The following is a 15,310-nucleotide window of genomic DNA, read 5'->3' on the forward strand; positions in this document are numbered from 1 at the left end:
AAATCTGAATGAGTTAAAAAACAACAACAACAACAACAACAACAAGCAACACAACTGTCATCAAGTCAGGCTGTTTTTCTCTCACAAAGGGACATATAAAGAATTTTTAAGGACAATGGTAGGGGTAAAAATTCTCAAAAAAAAAAAAAGCCCAAAATTTCCATGTTTTGTAGGCCAAATTGGCATCTCTTAATGCTCTGGAATCACTGACTGAGAGAAAAAAAGAGGCAGAGAAGGACATAAAAAGAAAGAAAGGTGTATTGTGCTTTTATTTGCATCACCAACAGGCATAGGAGCCAAGATTCTTCTGCATTTGTTCCTGATTTAAACCTAGGTTCATTTTGTTTGACATTCGGGTGATGTTGTCCTGCACTTTGTCCACATGAAAGATAAAACATCTTTGCTGCTCTTTATAGTGATTTCATAAGGACCAGAGGCTGGGAAAGAAAAATACTTTCTTCAAAGCCCACTTGAGCTGCTGCCTCATCCATGAAGTCTTCCCTGATTTTCTCAAGCTAGCAGCGAGTTTCTGGGTGTCTTCTTAGTACTTGCCATGTTTTTTTTATTCAGGTCATATTTTTGTTTTATTTCTTCCTCCCTAGAACCTTTTACCAGCCTTCTCTTCCTTGAAAGCTCAGCTCCGTCTCATCTCTTTATTGAGACCTTTCCTGATCACTTAGATGCTAATATTCCCCCAAAACAGCTTTATATTTTCCTCTGTATATATCTTGTATTTACTTACATGCACACATGCTGTCTCTACTCCAAAATGATATCTCTTTGAATGCAGTTGTGTCCTTATCTATCCCTAGTACTTAATACAATGTCTGGTACATTTCGGTACAATCTGATATCTTTAAAAAAAAAAAATTCAATTGCCTAAAATTTGCCTTCTCTTCCCTGTTTGAATAAGAAAAACAAAATACTTGATAAAAGCATGTATAGTCAAACACAACAAATCTCTGCATTGACTACCAAAAAAGAAGTCTTATTCTGCAATGAGTCTTTCACTTCTCTATATCAAGTGAGGGGCATGTCTCATTATGAGTCCTCTGGAATCAGTCATTACACTGATCAGAGTTCTTAAACCTTTCAAAGCTGTCTACATTTCTCATATGAGCTGTGTAGGTTTGGGCTCATTTTACTCTGCATCACTTCATATATATGTCTTCCCAGGTTTTTCTGAAATCATCCCCTTCATCATTTCTTATAGCACAATGATATTTCAGCCATTTCCTAATTGATGAGCACCCTCTCCATTTCTAACTCTTTGCCACCACAAAAAGAGTGATATCTTTTGCATGTCTTTAAGAGTTTTGTTTTCACATAGGATGAAGCTCTCCCTTAACATACTCTCCCAACAGTTCTTCTTGTTCCCCCACTTCCCTGCTTTTTGTCTGCTAAGTGAAAGGTATTTCTATAACCAACTCTCTGCCTGTGTGTCTTCTTCCCTCCTTTGATCCATTCAAAGAATGATGCTCAAGGTTCAGCCATTACTTGACTCTTCCTGTTTGAATAAATGTCTCTTTTTGCACTTGATCACATTATGTGAAGATATTTTCCCCCAAACCACCTTCTCCCTTTCCTCCCCTAATGGATGCTTCTTCCCCTTCTTTTCCATCTTTTTAAGTTCCAGACAACCAAACCACTCACAGGACACTAATGAGACTCCCTCTGACACAGATTCTGATAGGGTTCACAGGCGGCATTTATCTTTTCCCCATGTTTGAATGTAAGTGGCTTGTCCTTTTTGAAGTCTCTTATGGTTGGTTATTGACCTATATGCTTCTCTTGAATTGTTTTTGGCCTTCAAAGTTTCTACATAATTTCTGTTCTTTGAATCAACATGAGCATGTCTCCTCAGTATCTGAATTCCTTTTAAAGGCTTGCAGTATTTTTTCTTTTTTTCTTTGGAAATTCTTCTATTTATAACATTCCTTGAAAGTTTCATTTTGCAGTTTCTTTTAAGAGGTGACTTAGATTCTTCCTGTTTTCATGAGTGGGATGTGAACATGTATTCTTGTCTCGAAAGCCAGCCTGTTAAGTATTATTCAGCAATACTTCCTAATGCTTTGCCAACATCTTGTGGACACAGTCTGTGTCTTATTTCACATTTATAGCTCCAGTGCTCAAAACAGAATGCCTTGACCATGCTAGACAAATGCTTGTTGAATTAAACTGAATTACTTATGGCCGATAGTATTAGAGGTACAATAAAAGTTTAATTTTACTCATTTATAATTTTTAAATAACTTGGGTTGAAGTTGTTTACTTTTACTGAATATATGAAGAAAGGCTTTACTAACTAAATAATGGTGGCATTATAGGAGATAACTTAAACAGCCCTGAGAGAGTTAAACAGTTTCAGAGAACGTTAGCATGTCTTAAAATCATATAATTATTTATCTATCCTTTACAGAAGGTTCAGAAGGAACAATCTGTAAATGCTTTATTAACTGTCAGTTTGAATCACGTATGTACTATGAAATATTAAAATCGTACTGTCTCCTTGATTTTAAACTATAAACAGTTCCTGCATTTTATACTAAAAATCATGAAAAGGAGGAAAATAGATTTCTGAACCCTGATTTCAATAGCACCAAGATTCCTATTGGACTATAGGATTGTACCCATGATCCCTTCATTCACAAATCACAAGATTTTAAATAGTCAATCAGGGACCAAAGTCTAGACTTTAATGCCTTCTCCCCCACACTCCTTGATCAAAAGAGCATGTGGTTGTTTAATTTATCTTGGATTGCTTGCTGTCTATGGGATGTGGGAGATAAAAGGAGAAAAATATGGAACACAGGGTTTTACAAGGGTAAATTAAATGCTGAAAACTATCTTTACATGTATTTTGAAAAATACATAGCTATTATTTAAAGAGTTTTAAAAAGAGCATGAGATTAGAAAATTTAGGTGAATTAGAAATAGAATGAATTTAGAAAGATTAAGTGAGTTTACTAAACTAGTTATAATTGGGGAAGCTTTACATTCCATAGCACTCATATCAAAAGATTACAAGCATTTGTTAAGTTTCTATTATGAGCTAGGTACTAACTCAGAAAAACCCTCTGTCCTCAAGGAGCTTGCACTCTAACCAAAGTGATATGGGCACATATAGGTACACAGACAAAGCAAGGGAGTTTAGATGGGCAGTTTGCCTGTCTCCCAGCCAGTACGTGAGACTAGAAGTCCTGGCTTCTACCAGCACCTAGCTAACTTTGGGCAAACCAGGTAAGCTTTTGAGCCCAACTTCTCAGCTCTAAGCCCAGAGTTAATCCTCGATGGCTCCGAGCTCCTCGGATGCTCCATGTTCACCACAGCTCATGGGACTGCTGGTCCCTATATTTGTCACTTTTGGGGGAGGATCTTCCACCACCACTCTGCCCGGATGGCTCACTGTGGTGTGGAAGTGACCCGGGGCGCATAAAGGCCTTACCACCTCTGGCCAGACCTGACAAACTGGAAGTTTCAAAGATGGATCCAGCACAGTGGAAGCCGACCAGCCCAGCTAAATGAAGTCTCCTTGCCAGAGCTGCCACCTTGGAATGATTATAGCTGCTGACAGGAGGGATTAATCCTCTGTCTCAGTGTAAGGGGCACTCTCATTGCTGGAACTGCACAACTGTTGAAGCCTTAAGAGTTTAAGGAGGGTAGTTTATGCTCATGTTTCTATTCACCATGATGTGATGTCTTTGTCTGAGAAAAGATTTTTCAGGAGATCTTGCAGTGAGATCAAGTTGGAGCACTGACTCAGAATTTGCATTGTTTCTGCTTTCTATGGGGACTGAGATGAAGTGAATGGTTGTCTTTCATTGCAAATTATTTCTTTTTTTCCCTTTTCCACAGAAAAGCCTGTGCTTCAGAGCTGGCATTCTTTAGAAGGCTCAAAATCGATGGAAAAACCTGAGACTGCCCAGCCACAGTGGGTCACATTAGCACTACAAAAGCAAAAGGGATTCAGGGAGCAGCAGGCTACCAGAGAGGAGAGAAAGCAAGCCAAGGAAGTCAAGCAACCAGAAAGGGTATCTCAGAACAATGTAAGTAGACCATTTGAGCAGGTGGTGGGTGCACAAAGCAGAATTTAATACATTTCTTGGGGATCCTTTTGTTTTTCACAAAGCACCTCAATCTCAAATCTCTTAAAAGCTATCCCCAAATTCATGATATGCTGGCCTCAGCATCCACTCAAAAGCAACAGCTCCAAGACTTCACTGACATTTCTTTATTCTAGACCAGCTAGGCAGTGGATAGGAGGGAAAAGGAAAGCTGAGTGAAACAAAGAAAAAAACACATTAGGCCGAAAACTCATTTTTAAAAGTTAAACTAGGAAAAAATATTTGTACTATGAAATCACTGATTTCAACAGACAACCTAATTTAATTTGGTTAGATTCCATGGACTTATTAGCATGTTTTCTTAATTTTTCTACAGTGAACATTATTAGGGTACCAAAAAAAATATCCTAATTTAGGGCAGTAGAGCAAGAAAAGCAAGTAGTTGGCTTTGAGGACCTCATTCTATAGCCAGCTATACCTGGTTTATCTTAGAAGAAAGCATCTTCCTACTGTAGTCACCTTGCACTGCGAGGTTTAAAAGGGTACTAGAGAGGAGATAAAAAAAATTGATGTAATCACCCAAAACCTTAGATCCCCTTTTCACCAACTCACTGACACTGGGGAGGATACACTAGGAGCTATATGTCAACTATAATTGGGGGGTAGCTACAGGAAGGATTGTGCTGGTATTTCACAACTGGCTCTTTTTCTACCCACAAATGTATAAACTTTTAAATTTAATGTTTTATGACCATTTTCCCCATCACCTTTTCAAGTCTAAATAACTGACAAAACATCTGAGATGTAAATGCTCACATTGAAATTTTTAAAATAAGATCTCCAGCCCTTCCAAACAGCTTCCAGAACACGCCCAGGGTATTGTCCACTGGGAATGAATGGAACCTTCATTTTGATGGGTTTTTCCCCTTTCCCCCCCAGACTAGAGTCAGCCAGCAGCCTGAAAGCAGCAATATTACCAGAATAGGTTCCTTCCATAAATCTACTGCCCAGGAAGAGGAGAAGAAAATTGAGACAGCTGTGTCCAGGCTGGAGCGCAGAGAGCAGCTGAAGAAGTCCAATACTCTGCCCACATCTGTGACAGGTCAGAATATTCACTTGCTTCATTGGGTTTAATAATTAAAACTGAGAGTGTAACCAGTAATCGAAAGAATTTTCTCTACAATGAATGTAACAAATAGCTATCTACTCTTTGCTTGAAGACCTCCAAAACACCTTGAGGTACTTTTCTAGTTATATCATAAAGCTTACAAGCTTAAATTTTCCTTTCTGAAACATACGGGACTGTCCTTTTAAATGACAAATGGGCAAAAAAAAAAAAAAAATATTAGTCATGTTCAAAAATATATGTCTGAACATGCAACTCCAGGTGTTGTTCTGACTTAGGCAAAGTACTTCCTTATTCTTAAAAGCTCTCTTTTAATGCAATTGAAGATCAAATTAGTTTCTTTGACTCTTATACATCTTGCAGTCCACTCAAATCTCCACATATTTCCGTCTAGCCATGCCTTCATCTTCTAAGTCAGTTTTTTAAACCCAAAATAAAGCCTTGGCTTTCATTCATTCCTACTTAATTCCTCCATTCAAAAAGACCTCGGGAATCCAAAGAGAAAAATAATTTGCAGATTCAATGCTTGGTTTTACCTGATTTGGCACACTGAACCTTGGTTATTATTTGATATGCCTTGTCCTGAAAGATGACCATTTATAAGCCAGTCTTACCAGATTTATCTCTCAGAGAAAGTATTGGTGGCTGCATCTTCAACCCATTTTCCAAAGCAATTCTCCAAGCAAATGTAGTTGGCAAAGAGTTTCCCTTTGGCAAAAGCACCTGGAATACATTTTCTAATGCATGAGGAGATAGAATGGAGGAGGTGCAGGATACCATATTGGAGGCACCTGAGAGAAATTCTCTGACACTACCAGTTCCAAAAACACATTTTTTTTTTTTCTGCCTAGTTCTGGGAAATAATAGTTAAGTCAGCAAAACGATTGCTTTCTACTGGAATAATCATTCAAATTCAATTGACAACAGTAACTTTGATTTTAATGAATTCCCTGGTTGTGTGACCAGAATGACAAAACTGACCCATTTTTTGTTAGCAGTATACAAAGCTTCTTCCTGTAGAATTTTGGTTCTTGGAAATTAGAACATTAGAGAGAACCATTCTACGAACTCATGCCGAGTTTTCTCTTGTTTTCTAATTCCTCAATTCTTCCCATGTTAATAAATGTTCAACATTTTCTCCTTCTGGCTAACTCTAATTATCTTTCCCACATCCATACTCTTAGCAGGCTTCAAAGGCTGTTTACAGCCATGGCATGAGATGATGAGTCAGTGGTATAGGACAATTATCCGCATTGTGCTGATTTTCTTCTCCTTTTCTTTTTCCTTCCAAAACCACTCTCCGAATGCAGTGGACATCTCTGATTCTGCTATGCCTGCATCTCTGGTGAAAGAAGTTCCAAAGAGATTCTCCACCCCAGATGCCGCTCCAATGTCGACCGAACCGGCCTGGCTGGCCTTGGCCAAGAGGAAAGCAAAGGCCTGGAGTGACTGTCCACAGATTATTAAGTAGTCACTTGTGCTTATCCGTACTGCTTACTGGCAGCTCCTCCTTTGTCCTTTTTATTTATTATTTTTTTACATGGGGTGAAGAACTTGGGCAGGAAAAGAAGCATGTCCTACAGGATCCAAAAAACTATTAGAAACTGAACTGTTGTTTCTTTATGTAATTCACTATAAACAAAGTATTTGCACAATGGTAGGGTTTAAAGCCTTGAGAGACTCCCAATTCTGAAGACAAAACTAGATCCGTGAGCTACAGGTAGAGTTCCAGGCCAGTGATGTCTCCCTGTCTCTTCCCCTTCCCAGTAGTAACAAATATTTAAGCCACTTTTTGACACTTATTTCCACTTCTTACCACTCCTTTAAAACTAAGGAGAAACTGCTGGAACTTGGGAGGGTACCTTCTATAGGTGATGAGAAGGGCATCTGTACACAGAAAGGACAGCTTTTCCAAAAGTTCCAAGTGTGGAGGGAGCATCATCTGGCAGCAGCTAGGAAGGGTGGGGCTCCAGAGCTGTTTCTTTTACTTCACATCTCACAGACTTGAATTTGGAGAAAATTTCCTATTCTTATACCTGAATCTACAATTCCAAATTCCAAAGGTTTAAGCTCCCTATGAAGATAGGGGAGGGGACAACAGAAGCAGAATACCTTTAAAAATTAGCCCAAAGCAACCTTTGCAATTTGGGGCATAGCAAAGAAGGGCCATTGTAATTATACTCATCCAAAAATCATCTTGACCTCAACATTAGGAAAGTCACTTTACTAAGTCCTCAGCAGGCTTCCTTATCTGAGAAATAAGGTAGATAGGCATAGGACTAGATCTCTAGAGAACTTATTTAAAACCTTATGCCCCTGACCGTTAGGGTTCTCTTCAAGAAATGCAAAATTAAGGTTTTCTAAGTTGCCCATTCAAATTTGGAGTATCAGTATGATATAAATTTCAAAGATTTATACCTTGTTACCTTAAAAAAAATCTTACAGACATAAGCTTTGGATTTTTTGCTCCTAAATGTGTACAGAAAGAAAGGAAACTTGGTGGTCTCAAAGTCAGCACTGTAATGGGCTGAGTTTGTTTGTTTTTTTTTTTTTAATTGCTTTTGCATCTACTGCCTACCAAAAAAGTCAAAATTTTGTCACAATTTTTAATATATGGTACATCCCTATTCCCTTTATGTGTAGATTTTTATTCCAAAAGATATATTCTGTCCTTCAGAAACATTCACAGGATTCCTGTTAGTAGCATTCATCATGATTTTTTTTAATGTTTATTCTGTAGGCAGTGCTTGATCATTATGCCCTTCAGTCTCAAATACAGATGGAAGCATTCCATCTAACTAGCATTCTTCTTTCCTCAGTTGTGGCAATTGGCACGTATCTGGTAAATTGAAGTAACTGTCCTTACAAGTCGTTTATTTTCATGCAAACTGGACCATTGTCATTCTAAATTTACAGTTTCATGACATGAGAAGCAGTTGATATTTTTCTGCATGTTCTTAACTCAGACGTCCATGTTTAAAAATTATAGATGAATGTATTTGTTGATTTCAATGGTTTACCCACTAATGTAATTTTTCTTAATGGAAATATCCATCAGGGCCCTGGAATTCTAGGACACTAATTCCTACACTGAAGTGGATTCTTTTTCCTCCAGTCTATAGGCTTTTGGATCACATAAAAGTCAGAGTTTTGTAAGGGAAAAAGGCGCAAGTCATTACAAAGAATATCAGGAAGTTCTTACTGTTTAAAAAGCTTAGAACAGGAAAAGCTATATGGCACAGTGGATAGAGCACCAGCCCTGAAATCAGGAGGACCTGAGTTCAAATGTGACCTCAGACTTTTAACACTTCCTAACTGTGTGATCTTGAGCAAGTCACTTAACCCCAATAGCCTCGGGGTGGGGGGTGGGCGGAAAACAAAATTCAGATGTCAAAAATTACCAAAATAAAAAGGACTGCTCAACTACATGGACCCTATTTTTAAAAGAAAATCAAGTGAACAGAGCCTAAGAAAATAAGGGTAAATTAATGTCATTTACAATACTTGGCTTTGAACATTTAAAAATGTACATGTTTAACATCTCGTGTAAAAAAATTTGCACTAAATACCAATGAAGTGTTACTTTGCTTTACTTTTGTTGTAATCACTTTTGCTCAACGATTGGGAATTATGTTTTTGTTTTTCTAAAGTTATTGACGAATCTATTAGAGTCAGTAAAAATGTTTTAAAAATCGATGACCACTATGTTGGAATATATTGGGAGGGTTGCAGTGGGGTTTTTTTGTTGTTTTGTTTTGTTTTGTTTTTTACACCTTTAACCATTTACAAACTCTTCTTTTGATAAGATTATCTACCATTAATCTTTGTTCACATAATTATGTATAAAATTAGAAAACGTGTATAAGTTTTTGTTTACTTATTTTTTAATTTTTCAAGTAAAATTGTTTCTTATACACATTAATTCCCACTAAATTATAATCCAGTCAGTTATCAACAAATGTACAGTATAATTGTGTCTCTTATTTAGTTTTACTTATTTCAAAGCAGAATCTTTAGAAAGCTATAGGTGCCCAGAAATGTTTTTACCAACAAAATCAAGTCAAGAGATAATGAAAAGATACATTACTGTAATTTTAACTATAGATTTTGGTTGTATATGGTTTTAATGTAAATCATCCGTTATGGTTGGGGGGAAAGGGAAGGAGAAGATCTTTCAATAAAAAAAATCTGTAAGTGCTCCAGTAGCAAGACAATCTCATTTCAAACTATAGTTTTTATCTAGTGTTTTCACTGAAAATGAAATTTCATTAAATATACTTATGACACTTGTTGAACTAGAAAATTTTGGAATATTTTCATTTTAGATATTGTTTCACTATAGTTCTCACTGGTTGTAGGGAAAAAAATGTTTAAGCATTTAGCAGTAAAAAGAAATTTGATTTGTATTCCAAACAGGAATTCATCTTGTCCATACAAGAAACTAATTCAAGAACTTGGTAAAGTAGCTACCAAAAAAACAAACCCAACCTAATGTTTGTGGCTTTACAGTGTATTTGTGTACAGACTAGATTATTCACAATAGTGAATTCTTTATAAGGGATGAAAGAAAATCCAGCAGGAGGCCCTATAACTAATACTCAAGTCACTACTATGGTTAATTCATAGGTATTTTGTTAGGAAATTACTTTGAATCATATGCTGAGATTTCAGGAAAAATAACTGAGAAATTATTAATTAAAATTTTCTCACTGTTAACATAAAAGATATGTAAGATAACCCTTACGTCAAATTAAGAGTTAAGAATTAAAATCTATAGGAAAATAACTTATCATAGTGCTCAGGGAAGGGAAAATATAAGAGTGGAGGTTAACTGAAATCATCTGGTCATTTTACTTCCTAATATAGGAACCTTGTTCACTTGTAAAAACAATAAAAATACAAGTGTGCTGTAAATCTCACTGAGAAAAGATAGGCAGCACAACAGCAAGCAAAGAGCTTGTTCTCATTAAGTATCCTATGAAATGTTATCCAATTCAATGAGCATTTTAATAAACAATTATGTACAATAGAAGTAAAAAGACAAACATTTTTAATGTACAGAAAAATAAGACTAGATTTGGAATCAAAAATCCTACTTTCCATTCCCTAACTTAATCTTTGCGACTTTGTACAAGTCACTCAATTCTCTATTTCTAGACCCAAGATTTTTTTTTAACTGAAATACCTAATGGCATACATTGACAATCATACCCAGTGGTAAATAAAACTATTAGTATGATATGTGTAAGCAGCTCATAATTATGACCTGTAAAACAAAGGACATTCAAAAACAGTCATTCCCTGATTAATCATTTAATAATCAAAAGATCTTTGATATGGACAGTGTCTAGGCCCATCTTTCTGTACCTGTAAAACAAAATTTCTATCTATCTGGTACTGACAAAAACACTTCAGAAGGGCTCCAGGATGGTTATTTTTCAGCGACAGTCAACAAATCTAGACAATAAACATAATCATCTCGACATCCAACAACGAGCATTGATTGCCAAACCACAGGAGATGAAAAAACTTCTCCAGGAAGCTTATAAACAGTCTGTAGCTGTCCTCTTTTAGCATCCAAGATCCACAGTTTGCCATCAGTAGATGCTGCTGCAAGCAGCATGTCACTACTGAGACTGCGGTTATAGAAAGTAAATGGCGTTGCATAGATACTTGCGGTAGCCTCAAATTTCCATTGGAAATGTCCTTCTGTATTATAACAGTAGATACAGCGATCATGAGAGCCACAAAAGATTTCTTGCCTCACTGAATCAGAGATGCATGGGGATGAGAAAACTGGTCCATTAGTAGAGACCTGCCAGACCTGCAGAGGGTGATAAAGATCCCAGCACTCTCTTAGAACTCTACAATGAATATGAAAATGAAAGGTTCAAAAATTCTATATGAGCATAACAGATAAATGTCCCACAACAACTTCAGTGAAAGAGAAAAAGCATCCTCCAAACTTACTTACACAAACTTAAGAGCCATTAGTGTGTTTTTGAGGCCTTCACATTATCATTTCATGAAACATAAATACCTGTTTCTGGCTTTCCCCAATTAACTGGCCTCCCACATGAAACCTTTGTTCCAGTGGCAAAGCCCCAGCACAAGTCAGACTGCAGTAGAGAGTACTGTCTGAGGGGGGTCCATCTAGGACTCTATTTCAGTTAGGACCTTAGTCTAATATGTTTATTTATAACATGATCCTGCAGTATGATTTACAAGAGCAGGCAGGTATCATGGTATTGACGCTTCTAGATTTGGAGAAGAGACTTACAAGTGAAAAATAGATGACTCTGGGTGTAGTTCTTCCCATGGGGAACCAACCCTCTATGTGCAGGCACACACATGCCCACCCTCCCAAGCACATTGGCTTGCTAATCTCCCAGAAAGGTGTCCCTGTAATCAGGGACCAGGCTACCTTGCAGGAGTGAGAGGCTGAGGAAATGAAGCAAACATGCAAGTCGAAAGCAATTGTTTCAGTAACTGTACAGTCTAGTGAAAAAACAAGAGGTTCAGTTCACCAGGTACGCAGTGCTCTGGGATCTTGCTAGGTCATTTAGCCTCTTAGGGTATTCTTATAAAAGGGAGATGACTAAAAGCCTCACTGCTCACCCCTGCACTTCATTCTATCCTCACAATCTTACATGGTCTCTATTAAAGTACTTAGTAAATAAAGACCCTATTTGCATCTAAGACTTTATCATTTTCATTATGCTCGGAAGTCAGAGGTATCTTGAGTATTTCACAAACAAAAATAAAATGATAAACAGCTCCCCACTGAAAGTATTGATTTACAAATTTAAAGAGGAAGGGAGAATGACCAAAATAAATGCATTAATCTCTTGGCATCTACCATATCAACAACTTGAAGAAAATGACAAATACAAAGAATTCATAGAGTTTAGAAGATTTTAATGAACTGATAAAGAATAAACAGAACCAAAAGAATAATGACTACAACAGTGTAAATAAAAATCCATTAAAAGGAAACTAAGTTGAATTCTTGAAAAAACCAATGATGACACTTATCTCGTCAACTTCTCCTTCCTTTCCTCCATTCCAATTACAGAGCACTAATAGGGTAGAATATTATATCTAAGATGTCTGATGCACTGTAACATGTGCTTTTGCTTCTTTATTGCAAAGTAAGGTTAATGATATAAGGAAATCTCCCTCCTTGCGATGACTGTGAAGTACACTTTTTAACATATTAAAATGGGATGGGATAGGGGTGAGATTCTATGAAGACCAAGAGCTCATTACATTTGAATAATATCATCTAGGATTTTATTTCAGCATGTATCTACCATGCCTTTAAAAAACACAAAGGAAAACTGCAGAAATTTTCTTACCAGTTGTCCCATGTGGTTAAAGCAGTACAAATTCCCATCCACACAACCAATAGACACATACTGCAAGTTGCATTGTGGGGAAGAGAAAAGAGGTTTTCCACAGGAATGTGTCCAAACTCTACTTCCAGTAGCCTATTAATAACAAAAATTCATAATCATTAGTATTACTGCACTGAACTCTGCTAGATCTTTCTACAAGCATAATCATAAAACACCAACTCTTATGATTTGCCTACTGAAGTTATAAATGTAGCCTGCATGCATATAAATAGTGAAAGAGCTGCATGTACATTTTTAAACAGCTTAGGAAATGAGGATCCCAAGACCTCAAAACAAATGTGAAACCCTAACTTGGATGATCCAGGAAAAAGAATATGTCCAATCAATATCAGTTTCAAAAAGTAAAATAAAAATAGATTTTTAATTAAAAGAAATGCACTCTATTTCAGATTTTCTCAGTTTAGCTGATTTTATATTAGTAATATCTGGAATCTAATAAGAACTTTTACATATTTAGGCTCCAAAATGAAAAAAAGAGAATTTTAAAAAATACAAGTCATAAAATTACTCCAGATCATTTTATACCTACAGGATTTAAGGCCAATAGAAGTCCTTTCAGTGTAGCAATATATAAGTGATGGGGCACGAGGCTTATACATGGTGAAGAAAAGACAGTTCCTTCACAATGTGACTTCCAAACACAGATCTCCTTCTGCAAACAAAAATATGTTCACTATTTTTGCTAAGGTGAATTTAAAGAGATTCAAATACATCCCTTCAAGATTATTTTTCTAAAAGCTTCATATAACAAAGTCTAGAGGGGTAAATTTATTTGCAGAACACTTGATAAAATTTCCGTAAAACTTTTTAAAGAGTATACTAGTCCCTGATTTTTTTCTTAGATCACTTCCCTATTTTCATCTCTCAACCTATTAAACTCTGCATATAGCGAGTAAACAAGCAACACCCACCCACATGTTAGTTCCACTTCCAATAGACACAATTGCCCTAATGGTTTTCATACCCTCTCTGCCTTCCCAGGGAATGATTCTGTTGGTTATGTGTGAGACTGCTAAAGTGAAGTCTTACATAAATATCCAAAGCGTATGCATGATGGTCATGAGATCCCACATATATGAGACCTGTGGATGGATCCATGGTTGCAGAGCTTTTAACAGTATCTTTGGTGGCAAATATCCAATGTATTTTTCCATCACTGTTTCCGAGCACATAAATTAAGCCATTATAGCAGCCTATAAGATAACAGGAGGACAATATGGAAGATTCAGATACAAAAAGTGTGAAAATCGACAGCCACTAACAAAATCACGCCTGATGTTTTACAATCCTTTCTTGCAAGCAGAAAGAACCCATTAGTCCCATTTTTATGTATCTATTTGACAACTGCCTGACTTCAGAAAGCTCTGAGTGAAACCTTGCAAGAAGATTATCATTGTAAATTTATCCATTAGTAAATAATTTACAGCCCCCAATTTCATAGATTAAACATCTGTAGTAGGCAGGGCACTGGGATGGGTGAAAAATAGAAATAGTAAGAAGATGTCAGCAAAGCGCAATATGAAGTTGGAGGGAAAAAAAAGGTTATTATCCATTAGAGGGACTGGAGAAAGAAGGTTCTCTGCAGGAAGTGGGAATTCAAAAGGCAGGGATGAGAGTGGGAAGGCTTCTAAGCATGGGAGACAATGTGAGGGAGAGCAATGTAGAAGTGTGGGGTGTGGAGAACAGTACAGTTTGCCAGGGCAGAAGCTGTATGAAGTAAAAACTGACAGATCAAAGGGCCTGTTTGTGAATGGCCTTTACAATGAACAATGACTGAACGACCCCACTAATTGTGTATCAGAAGGAAAGGCAAGTTTGGGGGGGAAGGTGACATACTCAATTTTGGACCTACAGAGCCAGAATCTGGTTAAGTAGTCAGGTATGGAAATGGGAGACTAGCGCTTAGAAGATATGTGTATATTACCATCCCTGATCTCCTCCTGGCCAATAAAACTCAAAATGTATAAAATTATAGAAAAATGTGATTTAAGTACCAAGAACCCACATAATTGCCAATCTCCTACCAAGCCCCAAAATAAATAATAAACAATAATAAAGTACCAACTACAGAAAGGCCTTTTAGAGTTGATAATCCAAGACAACAGTGGTCAGAATAATCATAAAAAGAAAACCATACAAGAACATACTAAGACTCTCATTTTTTATTAAAAATTACAGAAAAGCTGTAAGTCTTGAAACTCCAACTATTTCTAAACTAAAAATGAAGTTAGGCTTCAATTCTGGGGTTAAGTACTACTGACTATTGATGTGAACAAGTAAGCTTACTTACTATGAAAGGTTAAGGCCCTGAAATCGATACTGTTCCTGATTTTCCTGGAGTAGGATAATCAAAGGTCAAGGTTATTTCATGACATCACAGGTCCATCAATCCCTAAAACAGTTTAACAAGTGCCACAGCTAGCCTGCTGTTTTTTCAGTAGCTATGTTTTTCATAGCTACTGTTTTGGAATTTTTATCTGAGAGAAAATATCTAAGAAAGCATATTGATTCTAAAGGGATGGATTCCAGTACCCAGTTAAATGAGAAATTTCTCTAAATATACATGAAAATTTACTTCCCAAACCCAAGAGATAATGTTTAATCTCAATAACAAAGTTTTCTTTAGTTTTAAAAATGGAGATCTCTCATAAAGAAGGATCCAAACTATAACTTAAATACAAATAGCAAAGCAAGAGCTAAGG

The 15,310-nt window shown here is 36.6% G+C and overlaps 2 protein-coding genes across 9 annotated transcripts in view; one reads left to right on the plus strand and one right to left on the minus strand.

Annotated features, from left to right (window-relative positions):
* The window catches only part of CRACD (capping protein inhibiting regulator of actin dynamics), a 262,434-nt gene extending 253,693 nt beyond the window's left edge, over positions 1–8,741 (plus strand). The window contains exons 9-11 of the mRNA XM_031941783.1: positions 3,856–4,046; positions 5,004–5,166; positions 6,501–8,741. Of these exons, the coding sequence (XP_031797643.1) occupies positions 3,856–4,046; positions 5,004–5,166; positions 6,501–6,661 (515 nt within the window). The 3' untranslated portion in view covers positions 6,662–8,741. The remainder of the gene's footprint in view (positions 1–3,855; positions 4,047–5,003; positions 5,167–6,500) is intronic.
* Positions 8,742–8,997: 256 nt separating this feature from the next.
* Positions 8,998–15,310, minus strand: part of AASDH (aminoadipate-semialdehyde dehydrogenase) — a 28,258-nt gene continuing 21,945 nt past the window's right edge. For 7 of the 8 annotated variants that reach the window (XM_031941789.1, XM_031941787.1, XM_031941788.1 and 4 more), the window contains 4 exons: positions 13,638–13,801; positions 13,138–13,260; positions 12,549–12,680; positions 8,998–11,014 (listed from right to left, as the gene is read on the minus strand). In XM_031941789.1, the coding sequence (XP_031797649.1) occupies positions 10,622–11,014; positions 12,549–12,680; positions 13,138–13,260; positions 13,638–13,801 (812 nt within the window). In that variant the 3' untranslated portion in view covers positions 8,998–10,621. Of the gene's footprint in view, positions 11,015–12,548; positions 12,681–13,137; positions 13,261–13,637; positions 13,802–14,898; positions 14,943–15,310 lie in introns of those variants that run through there. The other variant, XM_031941790.1, reaches the window with a different exon arrangement.

Source organism: Sarcophilus harrisii, chromosome 6, assembly GCF_902635505.1.
Source record: "Sarcophilus harrisii chromosome 6, mSarHar1.11, whole genome shotgun sequence".
Taxonomy (NCBI): Eukaryota; Metazoa; Chordata; class Mammalia; order Dasyuromorphia; family Dasyuridae; genus Sarcophilus; species Sarcophilus harrisii.